The sequence below is a fragment of the Mus caroli genome, chromosome 11, assembly GCF_900094665.2.
Source record: "Mus caroli chromosome 11, CAROLI_EIJ_v1.1, whole genome shotgun sequence".
In the NCBI taxonomy this organism is placed as follows: Eukaryota; Metazoa; Chordata; class Mammalia; order Rodentia; family Muridae; genus Mus; species Mus caroli.
This window is the reverse complement of record NC_034580.1, coordinates 46730111-46749179: the sequence shown is the minus strand read 5'-3', so window position 1 is coordinate 46749179 and position 19069 is coordinate 46730111. Positions and strand designations below refer to the sequence as shown.

Genomic DNA, 19069 nt, shown 5'->3' with positions numbered 1-19069 from the left:
GTAGGACATTTGGCAGAAGATCCCGGCAGAGGGTTGCCAACCAAGCCTGGCCCTGTTTCCTGGGTTCCCAGGGTGCTGACTTCTTTTTCCCCTCGCCTGATTTCTTTTTTCCCCCCTTAGGGCCCCAGGCGAACACACCAGCCCTCCAGGCCCTCCGGTCCCATCTTCCTTGGGCGGGTTAGGACTCGCAGAGCAATCTACTAAGCAGGCAAGGAAAATAAGAGAAAGAACTGTAAGGGGGGGAAGGAATGAGTAATAAAACTGACCTAGTCAAGAGGAAGCTTTTATGTTTAGGCTATGCTATTTGCTTTTTAGGTCACAGGCTGCAAAAGCAGGCTTTGATCCGAAGTGGGCGAATAATTTATTGAGAAAGTTTGCATGGTGTGTGTGTGGGGGGGGGGGGGTCATGTTTGATCTGAAGCCCTCTCCTCGGTTGTTCCAAGAGCTGTTGGCTGCTGTTTTGAGTGGAAAAGCATTTGGTTCCACAGTAAATGCCTTTTAGAGGGGAGTCCTCACTCTACGCAGCAGGACTTAACAGTGAATGTTGGCTTTGAAACTGTTTGGCCAAGGGTCTCCCCAACACTCTTGGAGATGAAGTGTTTAAGGACAGAGTTGTTTGGGCTCTGGATACAGCAAATGTTTCCAGAGTGCTTTCCCGAATCCAGCATGCTTTTCCCCTAAATTGCCTGGGTAAATGGCCGGTGACTCCTATCCAAGAGGCTGTCAAAGATCTCAGCCGCTAGGTTCTCATTGGTACTGTGTATGTGGGGGTCCCCGGGTCCCTATTGTACTTTATCTCAGTGTAAGCCTTAGACACTGACTCCCCTAGGTTTGAGGCAGCGGGCAGGATATTCCCGTTATTTATAACCAGTGTTTCTATTAGACTAGAAGGTGGTTGGTTGCCTCAGTGCCCCCGCCAAATGCTTCACTGTATGTACAGCAAGCTGTCTGCAGATCTCTCGGATGGGTGTTTGCGTTGCATGAGAGGTTGCCAGGATAGAGTTGGGGGTGGGGGTAACTTTGACGTATCATGTCCCCCATGCAGTGGGACACTTAGACACTTAAATGGCAGGTCTTAGCTCAAAGCTTCGGCACCTCCTGGAAGTTGGTTCTGGAGCCTTAGGCAGCCCTCTAAGCTTCCGCTCAGAAATCTCATTGGAATTTAGAAAACTTTATCTGTGCCGTAAGCCGTCCTGCAGTCTTGACCATGGAGTCAGCTAGCCTAGGTTTGAATGTAGTTTCCAGCTGTGCTAAAGGCACCAGAGGTCTTAGTTTACTTATCAGCCAGTGGGATTGATAATAATTCCTATCTGTAGGTAAGCGTAGGAAGTAATAGATTGTATTAAAAGACTAAACCTGGGTCTAAGGATATAGCTGGTCAAGCCCTTGTCTAGCAATTCCAAGCCCTGGGTTCTAGCAATATAATGAGTGGAAAGAGAAGGAAAAAAGAAGAAGCAGCAGCCTAAAGTGAGTGGTAGCACACGCACAGTGTTACCACTCTGTTAATGAACTGAGGCAAGCCAGTTATTATATGCACTGTGGCCTTTGATCTGTTAGCCCCAGGCTAGGTCAGAAAGGCAGCTTCTCTTCTCCGAAGAAGAAATGAGCATCTAACAGGTGCCTGTGGGCAGCTAGACTTAGGAATGGTCCACTGAAATTTGCCCTGTGGGGAGAAGAGTAAGGTTGAGGAAGTATTGAAAGGTAAATTAGGTAGAACCCGTCACACTCTCCTTGGTTGGGTGGTAGAACTGGCCTGCATGATTGACACCTGTAGGTACTGGAAACTGGGGCCTGGGTGGGACACTGAAGGTAGGCAGTAGTGTGGCAGGAGAAGAGATCCCAGCGCCTCTCAGGCTTGGAGAAGTAGAGTTGACAGTCACAGACAGCAGCCCTCTTGCCCTGTGCACAGAATCATTTCTTGTATCCGCAGTTATTGTCCCTGAGAAGGCATTAAAGCTAATGAGAGATGGGAAAGAGTGGGGCTCTGACCCCTGTTTGAAACAGTTTAAGAGTGTGCAAGCTCTTGTTTTCTGAACGTCTGGCCTTCCCTGCACAAGGAGGCTCTGAGGAGAGGTTTTCCAGCCGAAATATCATTAAATTGTATTAGCATCTTATTACACACACGCCTTCGCGGTCCGCCTCAGACAGGGAGTTTTTGTTTCTCTCTGAGAGATTGTGTCTGGAATGGTAAATTGCCTGCTTGAAGGCCCCCCTCCCCTTCTTCTTCTCTCTCTCTCTCTCTCTCTTTTTTTTTTTTAAAGAAGGATGGAGTCCTGCTGTGTGTGTGAGGGCAGGTCTGGTGGCCCCTGGAGAGGAGAGACTGGAGGCCAGGTTGGGGTGTTTTAACTGCCCCAGGGAGTGGCTGCAGTAGCTGGCCTGAAAGACCCACTGTTCCCAGGGTCAGCTGGGAGGGCGTTAATGGAGGCCCAGGGTGTTTATTTGAATTTATTTGCAGAGACATCTTTAAAAGAGACTGGCATTGGGCAGTAGTGTTCCAGGGCCAGAACTTTAGTGGGGGGGTAGGGGGGTGGCTAAGGCCGGTGGCCTGTGCTGCCAAGAAAACATCTGCCACCAAATTGCTGCCCTATTACTGAGTTGACATTGGTCATTAGCCAGGAGCCCAACCACATAAAGCTGCCTGGAAAATGTGTAGGGTCAAGACTGGGAAGGAGGAGTGTGCAAACAGGAGGGAATCTTGGGCTAGGGTGTCAGTTTCTGCCAGTAGCAGGCCAGCCAGCTGGGCTGTGTGGTCCTGACACTCCATGAGGGAGGGACCCGTAGTGTGTTCAGTACTCCCCACTATACTGGGTGCAGTGTGAGAGTTCCTGGCCTTCACACAAGGATCTAGCCAGACATGCTCTTTACTCTTTCCCAACAGGGACAGTTGGCAAGTAGCTCAACACGCCGACGTGCGTGCGCTCTGTAAACGGGGATGGAACAGCTCATTTCTCTAAATAGGGTAATGGTCAAAAACCCACACAGGCAGCTGGCACAACTTGTGCCCAGGTCTGTGGACGCAGGAAGAGCCTTTAGCTTGGAAGAGGAAACAGAAATAGGCCAGAGGCTGTAGCTCGTTGGTGAGTTCTTGCCTTATATGTAAGAGGTCCTAGGTTCAGTCCCCACTGTTGCAAGAGCGATGTCACTGTCCCTCAATGTAGTGAGGGAGGGGATCGTCACTGAACTTTACGTAGGCAGGGTCCAGATAAGTTTAGGAGGGACTATGTGGAGATATGGAGATCTGGCCTTGGGTCAGCTGGAAGCCTGTGAAAGAGTTTACGGGGTTGGGAGTGAGGCAGGATTTAAGCTTGGAAGTTCTCTTTGGGTGCTGTGTGTGGAGTTTGGATTCTGTGAAGGAAGTAGTGAAAGAAAGGAAATGAACTTAGATGGGCCCAGGTGAGAGGTGAGGTGGGCTTGAACCAGTCGGATGAGTGTAGAGTTGGGAAAAGTGGGTGTGTTCGGAACTTGCAGAGGAGACACAGAACCCTTGGGCCACTGCTCCATTCAGGGCACGCTGGTTACCCATCGTCCAAAGGAGAGCTTCCCTGTGTGTTTGCATACTGGGGTGGTATCACAAGTGCAGTGGAGCCAGAAGAATGGCAAGAAAAGACCTTTCTTGCTTAGATTCACTCTCCTTGACAGATGGATTACAGGACCGATTCTTATCCCTCAGAAGCGAGTGCCATGTGTCACGGATGTCCTCTGCCGGAGCAGAAACTTGACTTGGGAGAGCTGGGAGGGGATGTTAGAGTAGGAAAACCCGAAGCCAGGCACACTAAGCAGCTCCATCACACACACACCTGTTTGCTGTCTACCCCTTCTCCCGCCAGTGGGCCGCACACAGGCTGCCGCATTGATGGGCCTGCGTGTAGGACTACCAGCTGACAGGTTACCTGTTGGTTTCTGGGCAAGGACTCAGCAGTGTAAGAAGGGTGTGGGCAGCTATAGTCACTGCCTGTGCTTTGCAAGGGGCCGGCCCGGCCTCTGTAGGGCTGTCCGTTCTGGCCCAAGGCTGCCACCCGCGCATTTACTAGCTAGCATCAAGGCTGCCGTGCATTTCCTAGCTAGCGTCCATGTGCTGCTTCAGTCTTCACACTCATTTACTCATTCACTCTCGCCAGCTGATTCCCGCCAACAAATGTGTTTAGTTTGGCCCTTTCAGGGTGTTCTTCAAATTCTGACTCAGTTGCCAGCACTTTAAATTCTGGAGATGTATGGGGAAGTCAGATCCAGTTTACCTCCTGGGGAGAAGTTTGCCAACACCTCTGGCCTTGTGAGTGCTGGGGGCTAAGATTTGACCCCTAGCACTCCTAAATCCATGGCCCCTGTTCCTCCTCTTCCTGGAGGTCACACCCAGGGGCTTGTGCATGCCGAGCCCTTGGCTGGCTACTGCTGAGCTCTACCTTGGCTGGCTACTGCTGAGCTCTACCGTTAGCCCCCAGCCAGCTCTTAGTGTTGCAGGAGATCCTGGTTTGGAGGTACTGCTGCTCTCGTTGTTGAAACAGGGAATTGTGGGAGACATTGGCTTGGCGAACTTACAGCCACACAGTGATGGGGCTAGGTTGGGCCAGGTGTGGGCTAAGGCCAGAGTTCTTTTCAAAGTCGGCCTTTCTCAGATCCTGGATGTCACAGAGGGTGATGGTTTTGGTTCTGGGCTTCCTCTCTGCTGCAAAGAGGTCATGAAGTCTGATGGTCAGGGATTGGGTCTTTTAAGTCTGTTGTTATAAAACTCTGTCACCTAGCCCTGAAGCTCCTTTTCCTCATGTCATAGACTCTTAAGTGAGAGAGACAATTGGCATAGCTACCGGGGGATGTCCTGAGAGTTTCATGGGGTCCTTGTGTGCTAGAGGAGCCCCCCCACCTTCATAAGAGGTGAGGTTCCTGCTTCTTGGGTTGCTTGCACTGCCGAGTGTCTCTCAGTTCTTTGCCCTTTAGGAAACACTAGGCAGCAAGCAAGCAGCCCCAGTAAGCTCCTCCAATTCTAGTGGGAGGAGACCATGGGTAAAAGGCTCCTCACTGAGGTCAAGGGTTAAGCAGGTCCACTCGGAGGTCTGGATGATTCTCCTTCCCACTTAGTGAGTAGATATGTCAGGGTCTCTGTGGCACTGCGTGAAGATAGAGGCATCTCCTAGCTTGACAGGAACAGGCTAGAGGTAGAGGTGTCGAGAGGCAGATAGATGGGTTGTACTGTAGCGCCTTCTCCCTAAGAACTAGAACTGAGCGGGAACATGGTGGGAAGCACCCTGGGCCAGGTATCAAGCCGCTCCAGGTGTTCTCCTCCTCCAAGCAGGCTCTGCCGTTCAGGCTCCTGTCAGACCTGAGGAAGAAGTGGGTAGGCACAGCCTTCCAGGCTGAAGCGGATTCTTTATGCAGAAGGAGTTCAGGGTAACCTCGGGAATCAGACCTCACCCTCTGGGATTCAGCGTTCATCTTCCATTTGCTGGTTGGTAGTGGAAAGAGGCAGGCTTCCTCCGTAAATGGGCCTGAGTCTTACAGCTCATCAAGCTGCTAGGCACTCAACACCGTGGACAAGGTTGTGAGAGAGCTGCCCTTAGTGGCTTAAAAGTTAGATGGCATAGATAGGATTGTACAGTAGGGTTGTATTTACCTGAGGATGGACCTGCTGCCCCATTTCCACACCCCAATAGCTACCACGCACAGGATCAGGTCTCAATGATGGTTTGTGCCTTACTTTGACAGCAAAGGTCCTAGAAGGATCTTTCTTACTTCCTCTTCTCCCTCTTCCCTGTAGGGAACACTCACTCCGGAAGTATGGGGAACTGGGGCTTGAGGGGTCATTGTCACCTTTCAGTGTGTGCCTCCTGGCCTCCCTGCAGTCCTCTGACACCAATGGGCAGACTTCTGTTTATCTGAGTTCCCTGGGGCCTCCTTTCCCAAGCGCTGGCACTGTGGGTGTGTAGAGAAAGGATGAGGCTGGAAGAGGGGCAGGGCTTGACCTTCCTCTGCATGGGAGCGTGAGCTGAGGATTTTCCCTGATGTCTGGGAAGATAATATCCCTTCTCGACTTTTGTTGCAGATGGAAGAGAAGAGGCGAAAATATTCCATCAGCAGCGACAACTCTGATACCACTGACGGTGAGGCCTTCCTACTTGGCTCTGTGGGGTTGGGGGACAGTGGTTAAGTAAAACTGCCAGGCCCAAAGACCTGGTAAGAGGGCGCTAACCCTTACCATTCAGCTCAGCCCAGGGCTACAGGGGTGAAAAGTCAAGTTGGGTTCCTCTGCCCCTGAGGTGTTCAGTCCTTGCCCTTATCCGAGCTTCTCCGACCCCTTTAGTCTACGGCCCTATCCTCTAGGTAGGCCTTCCTCTCCTTGGACTAGACTAACTCTTCTCAGGACACATGCTGCTGGTTGATACAAGAAAATAAATCCTTTAGCTTTTAGAAGTCTCTACAAAACAGACCTGAAACCTGTTGCCCTCTATTGTTATAGTTAGTTAGTTAGTTAGTTATCATAATAAGTAACTTCCTGACCAGTGTGGTAAACCCTGACCGAGAGGATTCTTATCTGCTGTGTTACCAGCTAGAGTCTGGCACACAGTAGGTGTTCTATAAAGGTTGGCTGAAGAAATTAACGAAGAAGCCCAGCTGTCATGGAAGATTGGCAGTAGTGTGTTCTAAGAGGTAGATTTAGATAAAGAGGTGGGTGTGTCAGTTGGATGTCTAGAAGTGGGGGAAAGGTCCCATTGTCAAAATTCGAAGGTCGATTTGGGAGCAGAGAAAAAGGTGTGTGTACAATAAGAGCGTTCTTCCTGGTTGGTGACAAAAGGTAGCCATTGCCCAGTGGCCCAGGAAGCCATTCCTCAGCCTGTTGGACCAAAGAATTCCATCTTCATGGGCAGGAAGGGGCATGCAGCCGGGAAGATCCCATCTTGCAGTAACTACTTGAGTGGATCCCTCTAAGAAGGAAGCCAGCCACACTGCTGGGGAGGCTGAGCCTGGAGCCCTGCATCTCTAGACCTGGTGGATTCTCAGCCTCCTTATCAACCCGGGGATCGATAATGCCTAGCCCTGTCTGCTTCTAGGCCACATCTGCTGCCCTGTGTGTCTGGCTCTGGTTGTAGGTCACTCCTCCCTTCCATGTCCTTTGCTGCATGAAGAGATCACAGTATCTATAGAGTTTTGTGGCCACCCATCTGCCACTCCTAACCTGCAAAGTCATGGGCATTTGGGCCATGGAGAAGAGGCAGGTTGGACCCAGACTTGAAGTTGTTCCCTTTCCATCAGCTCCCATCACTGTCCCCATCTGTGACTGTTAACTCCTGTTCTCATCAAAAACCTTGGCTCTGGGGCTGGCTATAGTGGGGCACTTAATCCCAGCACTTGGGAGGCTGAGGCAGGTGGCTCTCTGTAAGGGAGGTCAAGGCCAGCCTGGTACCCATAGCTGGTTCCAGACCAGCCAGGGCTAAGGAATGAGACTCTGCTCACAACCAAAACAGAAAAACCCTGGGTCTTCCTCCTGAGGCCATTGCCCTATAGTCTAGCAAAGGCCTCGGACTATACAGTCATGGCTAACTGAAGCATCCCTTTGGATCATCCTAAAGCTATAGATATGTTATCCTTCAGTTAGCCTTTAGAGGACAGGTCATCTCCTATCCTGTTAATCAGCTTCATATTACTGTCATGTAAGGTTATTAACTTAACGAAGGGCAGGTTTACTTAGCCCACAGTTTTGGGACTTTTAGTGCCTGAGCAACTGGCTCTGACACTCTCTGAGGTTTCAGGTTCTTAAATAAGCTGCACCACCTCCCAGTAGCATTATCCTGAAGACTAGGGTGGGAGGGTGGGGGGCTGGAGGATACCAGTGCTTCCCAGTCCCCTCCCACCGTGTCCCCCTGTCTTCCTACCTCAATTAACCTAGTCAGAACAGTCCCTCAGAGGCTTTGGCACAGGTTAACTGATTTGTCACGGGAGTGTCTAGAGACTTAATCTTCTAGATTATTCCCATCAAATTGGCTTTTAACAGTAACTGTTTCACACCCACCTCTTCCAGGCTTACAGAATATTTATTGGTGGTGGCCAGTAATCAGGCAGCTCACTTGGGTCTAGCCTGGTAGGCTCCAGGTCTGTTCCGATTCATACTCCCCTACCCTGCTTCTGTAACCGGATAGGGCATCCAGGAGTGCCATGATGCACCTAACCTGGGGCAGACTGGAGAAAGGGCATGCATGGAATGTTCTGGCATTCCTTGACCAAGTAGGAAGCAGAGTCTCAAAGAGAATAGGGACTTCTTTGGAGCCACAGAAACAGCTGGTAACTGCTGTTGATTTCTTAAGCCAGTGGTGAGTGAAGGAGCCTTCATATTTCCATTGGTCTGGAAAGATTGGGGCCCAGGGAAGGGACAGTGCCTCCCACCTTCTGATCCTACAAGCAGGTGCTCCCCCTAAGACTTCCCATCCCCTATGGGATTAGATGATGTTTCTGGCTCTCCAGGAGTCCTCATGGCCTGTCTTCTCTCTGCAGGTCACGTGACATCCACATCAGCATCAAGATGTTCCAAACTGCCCAGCAGCACCAAGTCGGGCTGGCCCCGGCAGAACGAGAAGAAGCCCTCAGAGGTAGGCAGCAGCGGTGGAAAGGTTCAGGGAAGGATGCGGTTGGGGTGGAGAGGCACCTGTGGGGAGTGAGAGAAAGAAAAAGCTGAGCAGATGCATGAAGGTCACGTGTTCTTGGCAAAGGGCCTATGCCCAGTGCCCAGAGGTGGTCAGTGTGGCAGAATGGGATGAATGGGGACACCAGTATATGCTTCTGACAGTACTGCACGTGAACCTGCATATTAAGCAGGGTAATGCCTTCACCTCCTGATCTGCACGTAGAGGCGTTGATGGCTTCTGTGGAGGGAGTCCTTGGTACATGACCTCACAGCAAGACCTGGCTTCTTGTGGCCAATGAAAAATTCCATGCAGGGGCTTTATCTCTTCCCACTTAGCACTTCACCGGCAATGTCACTGGGCAGAGACGAGGCCCTTGGAATAAATGTGGCTGTGAGAACTTCCAAGGCTGTGCATTTCCAACCTGGTCCTTACACATGTAGCTGGTGTAAGGACCATGCTTACATGGATGTGGGGTCAAGGACCAAGCCACACTCTATTTTCTCCTGTTGCTTTCCACTGAGCCATCTAGTTTTTACAAGCTCCTAGATATGTATTTGGGCTGGACCTCCGGTATACTCTTTTAAGTGGTCTTTCCTAGAGCTTTATATTTTAAAAAATTGACTTCTTGCCTCCCAAGATGCCTTGCTTTGTGCCTTTTCCCTTTGGGGCAGGGGGGTTGGGATAGGGACCCTATGAGAGTGGTTTCCATTTTCCTTCCAAGTTATAATAACTTGTTAGTTTGTGTGTGTACACATAGGGACACACGAATGCACATGTGTGTGTCATGGCATGTATGTGGAAGACGGAACAACCAGGAGGAGTTGGGTCTTTCTGCCACTTAGGTTTCAAGGGTCCAATTTAGGCCCCAAGGCTTGACAGTAAGCACCTTTGCCTGCTGGACCGTTTCAGTGCCAGCCCTGATAGCTTCCAAACCTGGTTCGAGTGGTTGTGGGTGAAGATAGCTCTGAGTGTTGTGGAGGAAGGAGCTGGATGCTGGGGCTGAAGAGCGAGAGTAGTTGTGACTCTTACCTACCCTCCTCCTTCCTTTCTTTTTTATTAGATATTTTCTTTATTTACATTTCAAATGTAACCCCCTTTCCTAGTTTCTCCTCTGAGACCCCCCCATCCCCTGCCCCTCCCCTTGCTCCCCAATCTACCCACTCCTGCTTCCTGGCCCTGGCATTCCCCTACAATGGGGCATGGAACCTTCACAGAACCAAGGGCCTCTCCTCCCACTGATGACCAACTAGGCCATCCTCCGCTACATGTGCAGCTCCTACCCTCCTCCTTAGCTGACCACTTGGGAGGATAGAGTGTGCCAAATACAGTGTAGGAAGCAAAATACGGATAGGATCTTGGAAGGCTCTGCCTCTTCGCGGATGAACAATAATTGGTCACCTTTATTTGGCCCTCCTGGTCCTTGGGGGCAGGAACTGCCATGCTCATGTAAGACTTGAGGAGGTGGCCTCTGACATTCCAGCCTTTCTCCAGCTCCCTTAGGGTTCTGCATATTGGCCTGAGATGGGAAACTCTGGAGGGAGCTATCCCTTCCCCTGCCCCCTCTCCTGTGCTAGTGGGGGATGGGGCGCCTTCTCCACTGGCTGGGACCAACCCTGGGTGGAAACAGGTGTCAGCAAGGCTGAAAAGAAAGAACAATTTGCATGGGGCAGAAAATTCCCCTGCCTCTTGGGTTTTCCAGCCCAGAGGCTTTGTACCTAAAAATAGACTTGAACCTCTGTAAGGCACCTTCTGGGGACTGGCTGTGTATAGCCCGTGCCCAGACCAGGAACCCTGCAGGTGTGGCTGTGATGTCCACCCAGGAGGACTGAAGAGCCTTCCCCGTCTTGAATGGCAGCCAAGTCTTTCCTCCCGCAGCAGGCTGGAGAGCAGCCGGGGAGGTTTTCCCTCATCCCCTGAGTGAGCGGGTTGAGCCGTGGCCGGTATAAATTCTTGAGTTATGGTGGGGCAGAGAAGAACGCATCAATGAAAGCTTCCGAATGATCTGGCTCGTGAGAGGGCAGAGAGAAAAGCTAGCGCTTGGCTGCAAGAGTGTGTGCATACTCTGATGAATGAACTGGAAGCAGAGGGCCTTGCTACGGAGCCTGGCCTAGGTGGCAAAGGCTCCAGGCATCTTAACAAAGGGGATTCTTGGGAGCCCTGTCTGCCCAGTGCCCTATGGGATAACTGCTGGTCACACTGTATGCTCTCACTGAGGCAGACTGGTACAGAGACCCCCTTCTCTGATGGCCGTGGGTCACTCTGTTTTTATTCCTTAAGTGTGCCCAGGCGTCCAGTAGAGAACTTGAGGCCCCAACGTGCTTAGTATTGCACTAGTAGTGGGCATATTGTAAGCTGTAAAATGGCTGAGGGGTGGGTTTCAGGAAAACAGATACCCTTCCTTGCCTACCTAGGGGCTTCTGCTTTTCACACTAACATGGGCCAGGGCCAAAGAACACTGACCAAGAGTCAGGACCCTGGACAGGGCTGAAGCAAGCTTTCCCTTATGGCTTGTTACCCAGGCCCCTCCCTGAGCCAATGGGAAAGGGGAGTTCTAGGCTGGGTTAAAGGTCTGCCTTTAAACAGTGGAAGGGGAGGTGGGAACAGAACCAAGGTTTCAGCCTTCTTTTCTTAGGCATTTTGTGGAACTCCCACAAAGCTGGTCTGTCTCTTGGACCTTAAATTCAGGAAGGGGGGAGGGACCCCAGTCTGAGAAACTGGCACTGTGTAAATTCTGCTACAGCCTTGGAGTTGTCTTGCCCAGAAACGTTGGCATCTTACCACTGCATCTTTAGTGGATCACGGCTTCATAGAATCTGAAGTAAGTGGCAGCCTGAGACCATCTTTGATAGTCCAGCACCAGCCCTCTACCTTGGGGCAACACTTAGTAGGGAAGGACCTTCCTCCTGGGGAACAAGCTGAGACCTCGGCCTTAATTTCTCCAAGTGGGGTTCCAGGCTTCTTGTCGTCAGAAAGCTTCTTAAGTGGCAGACGGTAGTGGCCTGCCTACCTGTTCTCCCTGGCTAGTGTCCAGTTATCCCCATGACACACACTACCCTTGTAATGGACGGGTTTCTTCTAAGCCAGAGTGCTACTTGGGGTGTTAAGGATGGTTCTGGGAGAGACCTGGAGGCCTGCCCTGTGGTTGGTGCCCCAGGTTTTTTATATATATATATCTATCTTCCTCATGCCTTGAGACTGCAGGCGGGTAAGCAGTGGGGATTTCCCCTAAGCCACTTGTCTGGAGGTGAGACGCCGCCACTGTGCATCAGGAAGTCAGTCAGTGAGCCTCTGCTGCTGAGTAAGGGCAGCATGCTCTGAGGCTGCCTGGGAGACATGGTGGGAGGTGGGTGCGTTAGGAAGTGTGTCTACTGGGGAAGTCCAGCCTGTGTTGCCTTGTCTCTGAGGAGCTTGGGACACTTGACCAGTGACACTTCTCTCTCGCGTGCTCTCTCTCTCTCTACCTCAAGATCAATGTTCTTGCTCTCTCTCTCACGCTCTCACTCTCTCTTTCTTTCTCTCTCTCTTTCTTTCTCTCTCTGCCTCAAGATCAATGTCTAGAGACCTATACCTAGAGCCTGTTATGGGGAGATGGCTAATTTTTCCTGATACCTGTGGAACCTGTGGGAGGGTGTCTTAGTTATTCTACTGCTGAAAAGAGACACTGTGACCAAGGCAACTTATAAAAGGAAGCATCTAATTGGGGGCTTGCTTACAGATTCAGAGGGATAATCTGTGACCATGGTGGCAAGCCTGGTAGCTGGCTGGCAGGGAGGCAGCAGAGTTGGAGCAGAAACTGAGAGCTTACATCTGATGTGTAAGCATGTGGCAAAAAGACTGGGCCTGGTGTGGACTTTTGAAACCTCTAAGCCTACCCCCCAGTGGCACACCTCCTCCAACAAGGCCACGCCTCCTAATCCTTCCCAAACAGTTCCACCAACCAGAAATCAAGCATTCAAATATATGAGGCTAGGGATACAGGGGGCATTTTCATTCAAACCATCACAAAGAGGAAAGTTCCAGAGAGAGTGGGATGGGTGGATGTCAGGATAAGTTGGCCACTTGCGGTCGTCTCAGAACAGGGAAGGTGGGAGTTGGGAATCCCATGCCCCTCCCATCTTCTGTAGGTTCTGCTGACGAATGAGTCTCTAGAGGAGAGAAGAGGATGACCTTTGGACATTCTGCAGAGCCCCTTTCCTGAAGCCCATCTCCCTGCCCTGGGCACCAGGTCTGGCCGAGAAAGTGAAAATGCCCTTTACAGCCAGCAATAGGATGTTCCCAGATGTGTCCTAAAAAGCTGTGTGAGGACACCCCTGTCCCAGCAGTGCAGCTTCATGTTTTAAAACAAAATGATAACAACATAAAAAACAGTCAGATCTATCCCGAGAGAACAACGATAACGGCCAGTTTGTTGGGTCAAAACCAGAAAATGATCCCAGAGGCAGAGGCACAGAGATGGCGCCTAGATGTTTGGGATTAGATAGCCTCAATGAAAGCCACAGTGAGGGCTGGGGATGCAGCTCAGTTGGTAGATGCCGGCCTCGCATGCATGAGGTCCCGAGTTTGATCCCCAGTCCTATTTAAATGTCATGGCTGGAAGGTTAGAAGTTCGAACTTGCAGGGCTATCAGAATGGCTTAGGGAGAAGTGGCTGCCAAGCAGTCCTGGCCACCTGAGCTGAGTCCCTGCAACTCACAGTGGAAGGAGAGAATCAAGCCCAAAACACTATCCTCTGGCTTCCACACAAGTGCTGCGGCACACAACGCACAGATGACTGCATGAGAAAGTCTGAGTCCTCCTTGGCCATACACAAGTTCCGAGCTAGGCTGGACTACATGAGACCCTAAAATATGCCAACACTGGGCAGGGTACAGTTAGGAGAATGATTACAGAGTACACCCTGGACCCTAGGTTTAATCCCCAGTACTGAATATTCTGGGTCTGGTGGTGCTTGCCTGTAATTCCTGGATTCAGGAGGTGGAAGCAGGAAGATCAGATATTCAAGGTCATCCTCCACTATGAAGCAAGTTAGAGGCCAGCCTGGGCTAGAGACCCTGATTCCAAGACACAGTGTCTCGTGTGTCATCATCATACATAGCACTCACACACATAAACCAGAGAACCCCCAAAGAAATTTCCTGCTCGTCCGTCCCTATTAGATCCAGATTTCCAGCCAGTTGGGTGGGGGTGGAGTGTGTGCTCTTCCTCCAGGGCCAGGCACTTGCTCTCTAAGACTTCACTTGGGTGGGCGGAGCGGAGGGGTGAGTAAGGGCCAAATCCACTTCTAATAGAGTCAGAGATGCAGCTCTTCCCGCCAGCTGGAGAAGCCTCCAGGCCTCTGGGACTTGTCTTGCAAAGGAAATGTATGTCATAAATTCTCTTTAAGAGCAGGAAGTGCAGTTATCCTCATGAAACTCAAGAGAAGGAGATGTCGAATGGTTTTTCAATTTTTTTGAGCACCTGACCAATTGGCTCCGTGGTAGTTTGAAGCTGGAGCTAAGTGGACGGTGACTATTCCCCAACCCCTGTCTGGGATTACATATCTAATATGTAATGTAAATTTGCTCTTGGCTGAAAAACTGTATCAGGTTCCAGCCCAGAAAAGATTACTTGGAAGTTAAAATGAACGTCTGGCTGTCTCAGGGATGGTGAATTCTGGTATGGCTGAAGACCTGAAGCAAGTGGTTTATCAACTCCTGAGACTTCTCCACAACTGTGAGAGGGGATCCGGTGTGAGCCTGGACGGCATAGGGAAAGAAAGCATTTGGCACAAGAGCTGTTATATTACAGAATGTTACTTCTGACAAGGCAGGGCACTCAAGAAACAACTGTCATTTAAAATAAGGTTTCCAGGGCTGGAGAGATGGCCCAGCCCTGGCTGCTTCTGCCGAGAACCTGAGTTTGATTTCCAGCACTCAGGTTGGGTGGCTCATAGCTACCTGTAATTCCAGTTACAAGGCATTGAACACTTTTCTAGCTTCTATGGGTGCTTATTCACAAAGGGCACACATACACACACATACACACACACACTTTCAAAATAACCCAGTTGGTAGAATGCCTAGCATGCTGGAACCCTGGGTAAATCCTATCACCCCTTAAAAATGTGGTACATACCTGTCCTCCAACCACCCCCCCCCCAGGGGTAGAGACAGTTTATGATCATCCTCAGCTGCACAGCAAGTATGAGCCAGCCTGGGCTGCATAAGACCCTGTCTCGTCAGAAAAGTAAAATGATGTTCAGGACAGATCCCCAAAGCTTTCTTGGGCAGAAAAGATAAAAATAAGGAGGCACAGGTCCTGACCAAAGCCATCTACATTGGCTTTGGGACAGTGTTCAAGACTCACTTCTGAGTTTACACACACACACACACACACACACACACACACACACACTCGGCCTGGTATGAACAGCTAGCTATACTTCAGGGAAATCTCAGGGTGGTCTGGTTTGGTTTGTATTTATTTTACTCACTCATTCCACAAGCTTTTATTCAGCAGTTACTATACATTGAGATGTTAATAGATACAGGACCTACAGGACATACAGGACACATCCTTACGTGGCTTTCCGCAGACCGCCATCAAGGTGTGTTTGCCTGTGGTTTGGTTTAGTTTATTGAGACAGGGTTTCATGTAGCCCAGGATGGCCTCAAACTCACTGTATAGCCGAGGGTAGTCTTGAACTTAAGGTGCTTGTGCCTCTACCTCTCATGCTGTGGAGACAGGCATCCACTGCTGCATCCAGTTTCTGTGGTGCTGGGGACCACACCCAGGGTTTCCTGCACACTAAGCAAGCGCTCTATTAACTGAGCTCCATCCCTAGCCCCTGTGCTGAGTCTTTCATAGGTAACCAGATTCCCTCAGCCATCCAGCCTTCGAGAAAGGGAAGCAGAGGACTGAGTTTCCAGGATAAAGTGTTTCAGGCCTGCAGACCCATGCTTTGCGGTATAGGAGTCTCTGTGCCTCCTGGCCTAGTGTCAGTGTACTTTGAAAGTTGCCCAGTGTCATTGTTAGTTTTAGGGAGGTCACTTTCCAACTCCATAGACACTCGCTCAGAGCCTGTTTTTAGCTCTTTCTGGGCAGCCTGTGGTCTTGAGAAGAACAACTGTGGGTCAGGACCATGTCATGAGCTCTTGGGTAATGTCCTAACATGTAGGAAGAGCAGGGTCTTTGTTCCCCTCTAGGGTCATCTTTACACCCCTGGCCCTTGGGTTGGTTGGTAGGCTTTCAGCATCCTTTATACAGTTAAGAGAAAACTACAGTTAATATCACTCAGCAGTTCTGCAAAACTTGGTTGCTAGGCAGCAGACATTTAAAGACAACTAAAAGAAAGAAAACTGGTAAACATTCCTGCCCTGAGAAAACTGCTTGTTTTCTAGCCCCTCGACTTCCCTTGCCACAGTAAGAATTCTGTTCGTTAGTGTCCATTTTATTCTATATTTAGCTTTCATAAATTATTCAGAGGAGTTTTAGGAAAATCATTAGGCTTTCTCCAAGCCTAGCTTCTGGTAGTTCAAACAGAAAATATGTAGATTAGGAAACAGGCCACCATGTTGGCAGTCAGGTGTCACCCTGTTCATGAAGACTACTGAGTACCCAGCAGCTGTAGCCTGCAACTGAAACTGAGGTGTTAATCTGTGGCAACATCTGGAGTCAGCACCTAGCATGTGCACCCCAGATGTTGACCAGTACCTTTGGCCCAGCCAGACCTCACTGAGATGCTCTGGCTGGAAAGATGCACCAGAAAGCCAGGAGCATCCAGCAGCAGGGGCTCTGGCAGTACTGGAGACAAAGCTCAAGGCGCAGGCTGGCTGTAAGCAAAGCTTCCTAGAACCACTGAGGGCCAGGCTGAGCAGGGGAGGGTGATGAGGGAGATGTTCAAAGGGCAAAAAGTGTTCCGGTGACTGCAGTGGCAGCTGCAGCCACGGGACCTGGGAGGTTCCATTTTCGTCCCCACTTGTTGCAGTCAAAAGCAGACAAAAGCAACTTAAAGAAGAAAGAATTTGGTTGTAGTGGGCAAGCCATGGCCATAGAAGCCTTCTGTGGGGTCTCACACAGCCCCTTACTATGTAATTTAGGATGACCTTGAACTGGTGTGTGTGTGTGTGTGTGTGTGTCTGTCTGTCTGTCTGTCTATACCAGGCCCATACAAGTCACCAAATACAGGTGGAGGTCAGAGGATAACTTCTGTAAGTCACTTCTCTCCTTCAACTCTGCTTCTAGGGTTTGAAGGCAGGGCATCAGGCCTGTATGGAAAGTGTTTTACCTTCGGAGCTACCATTCTTGCCCGACCTTGAACTTCTAATCTCCCTACCTCTACCTCTTGAGTGCCCAGATTATAGCTATGCATTCTCACTGTGCCCAGTGGTGGTGCTGGGAATTGAACCCAAGCCCGTGGTCATACTAACTGCTCATGATGCCTACTGAGCTACATCCCCAGCTGAAAAATCCTGACGCACAGTTCTTAGACTATCTCTGCCTACTGAGAGGTGGCTGATACCTCTCAGGAGCAAGTGCTCCTGTTTGTGTTTTCCTGAGTCCTGCCTAAAAGAGGCACTAGTGTCCCATCACCTGTTCCCTCGTGATGGGGACAAAACTTAGAACTGTCTTATCACCTGGCCCACGCTGCTAAAGGACCCCAAGTTGAGCCCCAGGTCCTTTCCTGTTCTGAGGACTTGGGAGTCTAAGTCAGGAATGCCTCTCTGCCACTGAGACCTGGTCACTCCAACTGCGGCACAAGCTTTTCACTGGCCAGGAGACATCAGGCCCTGAGAAATGGGGGCTGCTTAGGGCTCGGAAGCCTCATGCAGGTCCATGTGGTTGAGTGTCTCCAGCTCTGGGGTCTCTCTGGTTTGCATCTCACTCTGTAAGTGTTCACAGCACATGCAAGGTCCCTGTCTTCAGTGCCAGGCGCTGAGAACACACCTAACAGCCGAGCAATGCATGACAGAGGGGACCAGAAACATCTCACAAGTAAAGCAGGTGATGTCACTGTGTATGAGTGCGGTGCCAAAGCTGATGGTTGAGGTCACTGAGGAGGTGACAGTTAAGGTACATTCCAGGGTGAGGAAACCGCAGGGTGGTTTTATTTTTTGAGACAAGGTCTCCTGCTGTTCTTGCTGGCCTTGAACCTTGTAGAGGAGGATGGTCTAGAACCGATTTCTCCTGGCTCCATCCCTGAATGCTGAGATTACAAGCGTGTCTCACCACATCCCATTTTATGTGGTGCTAGAAACAAAGCCCAGAGCTTTGTTCAGGTCGGGCAAGCAACTTAGCTACATCCCTAGCAGTTTGGTTATTGTTGAATTAGTCTCCCTGTGTAGATCTGGCTGGCCTGGAACTCACTCTGTAGACTAGGCAGTCTTGAGGCAATCCTCCTGCCTCTGTCTCCAGAGACTGGAACCTTGGCCATTGATTTATTTCTTTCTAACCACATTGTCTCCTCAGAGGTTGATTTCTAGATGTGGTGTCCCAGTTCGCTGAGTCCCTGGGGCATCAGAGCCACAGGGTCTGGGATGTCCCACTGAGAAGTTAGAGGGAGTTCTACATCAGCTCAGACCCTGTTTGTACTAGCCTGTGTTGAAGCCTGGAAAGAAATAACCCAATCTCTGCAGCGCCAAGCCACACCCTCTCCAGAAGCCCCAGTGGGGAAAGCCTCTCAGGCCGCTGCAGAGGCCTCTTGCCTCTCAGGCTGCCTGAGTTTGCACTCTTGTCTTTAGCTGTCTTGCTGCTTGCTAATAAGATATGCAAATTATCAGGGCTGTGAAATCCTAGCCCCGTTCCATCTTCTGTTTAATTAGCATTTAATCTAATCTGGTTTTAATTTTTTTCACACTGGCACCCTAATTAAATGTTAGGGTGTTAGTCTTAACAATTAAATTATATTGGCAAATAGAGTCTTCAAGAAACTTGACCTTTTTTTCAAGTCAGAACCCTCTGCAGCTAGATACAGATATTAATTAGATTCTGTGAGATGCTGCTTCTGGGTCCATTGATGAACCCATTCTGCTGTTTGCCTATGGTTAGGGCCCTCCATTCCGCAAGGCACACACAGCCAGTGAGCTGGTCCCAGTAGGCAGTGGGTTACAACTGAGTGGGTTTATCAAGGGTTTGTCAGGAGGGTCCAGAGGGTCAAGTGAACTGGCCAAGCCCCTGACTTACACTTCAGCAATGGGTGTTGACTTTGCAAAAGGGCTGGGGTGGGAGGTGGGGCTTAAGTCTAGAGGGTTCTTGCTTGAAGTGGTTTCTCCCTTCTCAATGATGTGTGTACGCGCCCTGAACTTGTGATTTTCAAATGATGACCACTGGGAAAGTTGGGACTTGAATAAGGTTATTCTCGGGTAGAGATTCAGAGGAGCAACGGGAAGAACAGTTTTCTAGTGAGAAGACAGGTTGGTGGCAGAAGAAACCTTAAATGGCCTTGTGGGAATTTGGGACAGACTTTGTTTTTTTAAGATATAT

At 50.2% G+C, this 19069-nt stretch overlaps 1 protein-coding gene across 10 annotated transcripts in view; it reads left to right on the top strand.

Moving 5' to 3' along the window:
• Positions 1-19069, top strand: part of Jade2 (jade family PHD finger 2) — a 46301-nt gene that overhangs the window by 3932 nt on the left and 23300 nt on the right. For 5 of the 10 annotated variants that reach the window (XM_029483633.1, XM_029483639.1, XM_029483637.1 and 2 more), the window contains 3 exons: positions 121-208; positions 6035-6092; positions 8479-8573. In XM_029483633.1, the coding sequence (XP_029339493.1) occupies positions 121-208; positions 6035-6092; positions 8479-8573 (241 nt within the window). The remainder of the gene's footprint in view (positions 1-120; positions 209-6034; positions 6093-8478; positions 8574-19069) is intronic. The other 5 variants (XM_021177531.2, XM_029483636.1, XM_029483640.1 and 2 more) reach the window with 1 other exon arrangement.